We start from the raw sequence: 4,517 nt of genomic DNA, 5'->3' as shown, positions 1-4,517 counted from the left end.
AATATATACATAATGTCACTATTTATAGACAAAATGACAAGTAGGTACTGAAATTACATTGACTTTAAGGATGTATAATAAGACATGAAGAATGACACGTGGAGAGATGAAAGGATGACAAATGACTTTTAGATACTAGGCATTGGACATCTATTTTGTAATATATATAATAATTTTACCATTAAAAAAATGATAAAAAAAAAAGGGGAAGAAATGAAATACAATAATTAGGGTTTCTTAAAAAAAAAAAGAAAAGAAAAAGAAAAAGAAAAAAGGAAAACTATAGTTAGGGTTTCAAATTTCAGTATCAAAGCAGCCCTCAATCGTCCGCAGTTTACTAGAGCCCGCCTCAAATTGCATTTCAGAATCATCAAACTCATAATCGGAAAAAGGTAGAACGGTGGTCGGAGCATGGAGATCGAAAATCAACATCCATTCCAGGTCGACCTTGGTAACCTAATGGCGTTCAATCCTCACCATCATTTTCCTTCACTTCCCTCCTCCAGGTGAGTCGTTCTTCGCTCCTAAAACATATTTGGACCACTGATTCTTCTTTGCACTGTGCAATTCTCCCTCATTTTTTTGAACTTCATTTATTAGTAGGAAGATAAAAAAGTGGGTTTGTAGCGATTTCCCCCGCCCCCCCTGGATTTCTCATGTTCAGTCTCACTGAGATTGAAGAACACTTGTGTGGTGTAGTTTGGCTTTGGGCTATTGTACTATTCACATTTTGTTGTTCTGTTTTCTGAACCTTGGCGGTGAAGATGACATGGTTGCCTGTGTTTTTTCGTTTCTGGTAGATATAGACATTGGGACATGATTGTGAATATCTATGTCTGTTTCGGTGACTTCCAAGTGTTACATTTTTGTCAATCCAATTAGAAATATCTAACTTACGAATCCTTAACTTTCTTCTGTTTGAGGCTCTTTTCAATGTTTAGAATATACAATTGCTTGTTTTGTTTGAAGAGGACCTGGGAAATCTTCAGAAGTAACCTCAAAAAGTTTCAGTCTTTCACAACTAGGAGCACCCTTTTGGAGAACTCATTGAGAAAGTTTTTCTCGGTCCTCCCAGGCCAAGACCAACCCCGAAATTCAGATAAAAATTTAACTTCTTTTCGTCGCACATCCAAACCATCAAATTTTTGGACTTTTGGTGGAATCTTGGCTAGCACGACGAGTGATCATATGTAATCTTTTTCAAATCTTACTTAATCTTTCCCAAAATTAAAAAGAAGATTTGGAAATTCATGTAAGAGTAAATTTTGAATGTTTGGTATAAGATTTGGGAAAGATATACAATCTTGATGTTTATCCTAGCTGAGATTCTAATGGGAAAGCCAAAAAAATCAATAGTTTGGATGTTTAAAATTTTATTCGAATTTCGGGGTTGATCTTGGTTGGGAAAGACCGAAAAAACACTATTTCAATGAGTTCTCCAAAAGGGTGCTAGTTGTGCAAGATGAAAACATTTAAGGGTTAGTTCTGATAATTTCCCATTATCTTTGCTTAGTTTTAGTTATTTATTTATTTTAATTTGATTACTAGGGAGGAGCTAGTGAATGAATGTCTGCAAAAGGGAACAGAGTTAGTTCAATTTATTGCCAATGATCTCTTCAACCTGCCTTCAACTGAAGACAGAGATGGTCCCCTTGTGAAGCTGCCTCCTCCTACTACAAGATTGCCAAGAGAGAAACCCGTAAGGCCTTGTGCCACTCTACCTATCATCTCATTTGCTTCTCTTTCAATCTATATAATTTCTTCACTTGGTAACCACTGTCATTGATCGTACTGTATCCAATAGCAGTGGCTGCAAATGTTTTTTCTGTGGTTCTTGGCTTAGGTGATCTTTTCTTTTCCTTTTCCAGTTGCCGAAGCCGAAACCTCCTACAAAATGGGAACTTTTTGCCCAAAAAAAAGGTCAGTTGTTTGATATGCACCCTATGCTAGGGTATATTTGAGAAAGCAATAGCATATTCCCTCCCCTCCAAAATAAAGGGGAAAAAACCGAAAGAAGAAGTAACATCACAAATTTAGTTAATTTGACAGCTATCTATTTTTCATTCATAATTATTGTTTTTTAAAATTTTTTTTTGCAGGCATAAAGAAGCGTAAAAAAGATAAGAGAGTGTATGATGAACAGGCAGGTACATGGAAACGTCGCCATGGTTATGATCGTGCTAATGATGAGGAGAACATACCCATAATTGAGGCCAAGATGACTGATGGTAGTATTTTTATTTTATAATTAATCCTTCTATTGGTACTACTGGTTATTCTAGTTTTTTTTTTTTCTTCCCCTCCTCCTCTCCCTCTCTTCCTCTCTCTTTTCCCGTTTTTGCTTTTTGTGAACTTGATTTGCAGATATGCACTGAGTTGGGACATCCAGATAATCAACTGATTATTGGATTTCATTACTGGCTGCACTTTATGCCTATGACACGTTAAAAGTGCTGAAACGGATGTTAACCATGGTTGATTCTTCTTGCAGAGCCTGGGGAGGATCCATTTGCTGCAAGGCGAGCCGATAAGAAAAAGCGAGTTGAAAAGCAAGAAAAGAATCGATTACAGAATCTGAAGCAAGCTGCAAAAGTTGGCGCACTACCCAGGTTTACCTCTTATGTCATTTCTGGTTGTTGATATAAGTTCTGCCACACTTTGTTCAATCTCAGTTTATACACGAGTTTCATTGAATTTTATAGCTTGATCAATGTTTTTTCCAAAATGTTTTAGGCAACTATTAGATCTAAGACATTATCCATGTTGCTTTTCTCATGTTTCGCATCTTCATTCATATCTTCCTTTCCTCACACAATCTATTCTTGATGGGATAAACTTCACTGTTTTAGCCATATCCAACTAGCTGCCACTGCTTTGCCTATAACGGGAACTCAAGCTGCACCTAAGAAAATTACCAAGGATGAACTTGGAAATGTAGCTGGAATGGCAGCAACTTCAACGGCCAGTGGTGGAAAATTTGACAAGAAGTTGACAGGCGAAAAACCTGCAAAACATCAAGGAAAATATCGCAAGGTTAATTGAATAAACCTGTTGATCTGGATTTATGCTATGGTTTACATTATTTTTCTCGTAAAAAGTTGTGATGCATTTTTTGTATTTGCATGCAGTTTCTGCCTGTAGTGGAGGGAACAGGGATAGGCTCTCAAGAAAAAGAGCAAACTGAGAAAGTTCTTAACAGATTAATTTCCAAGAACTCACACGAGATTCTCAACGTTAGTAAGGTATGACTGCTGAATTGCATAGCTCTACTTAAGAATGATGAATAGATGCATATATTTTATTGTTTTATGCAATGTAACTCCTATGGTTTTAAAAGGATGGATCTCTTGTACTCGGATGACATGACATCGAGTGTAATAACATGCCTCTTTTTGTTATCTCATCTTCTAAATTGGAATAAGTTGATGCCGTGTTGCTTTTTTATATTAGCTAATTTACATGGTTGCAAATAGATCTTGTGATAATTTTTCTTGTTTTATGCAATGCAACTCCTATGGTTTTTAAACGATCGATCTTTTGTACTCTGATGACATGGCCTCGAGCATAAAAACATGCCTCTTTTTGTTATTTCATCTTATAAATTGGAATAAGTAGATGCCACGTTACTTTTTTATATCAGATAATTTACATGGTTGCAAATGGATCTTGTGATAAATTTTCATGTATGATTTATCATGCATACATGTATCGACAATTAGTTGTATGCTAGAGAAGAAGGGCTTTTATAATCACATTAAATTCTAAGCATTTTTTAATTTGATTTTATAATTTTTTTTCGTACAAGTAAGTGGGAGAATAGAGATTTGCATCTCTAACCTGAAGCGAAAGAGTATAGGCCGAATACCGCTAAGCTATGCTCGTTTTGACATTTTGAATTATCTATTATTTCTAAGCCTATTATGGATTCCTCATCTTTATTTTCAGGCTGTCAATATGTACAACGTGAAAAAGGAAAAGAAACAAAGAAACCAACGAGGAAAGTCTTCATCAATGTCGAGCAAGTTGAAACCAAATAAGAAACTCCAGAAGAAGCCATTGAAGAAGGGATCTTCGAAGCATGGAAAGGCAAAATGATCTGCTTACATTCTGATTGAAGTTTTGAATTTTGTACCATCATTGTCATCATTATTTATTAGTGAAGGAATGCCAGTTTTCTAAAAAAATTTCTTTTTCTCCAACTCATCTCTCCCATGAGATAAAATCAATTTTGTAAAATTTTTATTTTAGTGGTGAATTCCTGCCCAGTTCTAAGCTATGCCATTTTGCCCTGTTAGTTCTCTTTTTGAATCGTCAGTTTATATATATATATATTGAAAAATCATCTTCAGTTTATATGATTTGCCTATGATTTGTTACTGTTTATTTTTTAATTCTTAAAATTTTATATTGAAGTGTAAGATAGTTTTTCTCTGAGATCCAATCATTATGAGGACATTTATTTTAGGAGTGTTCGTAGATTGGGTTGAGTTGGATTGAAACACTTTTTGAATCCAACC

At 35.2% G+C, this 4,517-nt stretch overlaps 1 protein-coding gene across 1 annotated transcript; it reads left to right on the top strand.

Moving 5' to 3' along the window:
• The first annotated feature begins 266 nt into the window (after positions 1-266).
• Positions 267-4,308, top strand: LOC120070719 (ribosome biogenesis regulatory protein homolog). The gene is made up of 8 exons (XM_039022567.1): positions 267-506; positions 1,549-1,699; positions 1,869-1,920; positions 2,100-2,228; positions 2,492-2,609; positions 2,850-3,033; positions 3,129-3,242; positions 3,946-4,308. The coding sequence occupies exons 1-8, from the start codon at positions 412-414 to the stop codon at positions 4,093-4,095; spliced, it is 993 nt and encodes a 330-aa protein (XP_038878495.1). The 5' UTR covers positions 267-411; the 3' UTR covers positions 4,096-4,308.
• The last annotated feature ends 209 nt before the right edge of the window (positions 4,309-4,517 follow it).

This window comes from Benincasa hispida, chromosome 2, assembly GCF_009727055.1.
Source record: "Benincasa hispida cultivar B227 chromosome 2, ASM972705v1, whole genome shotgun sequence".
NCBI classification, from domain to species: domain Eukaryota; kingdom Viridiplantae; phylum Streptophyta; class Magnoliopsida; order Cucurbitales; family Cucurbitaceae; genus Benincasa; species Benincasa hispida.
This window is presented reverse-complemented; position numbering and strand designations above follow the sequence as displayed.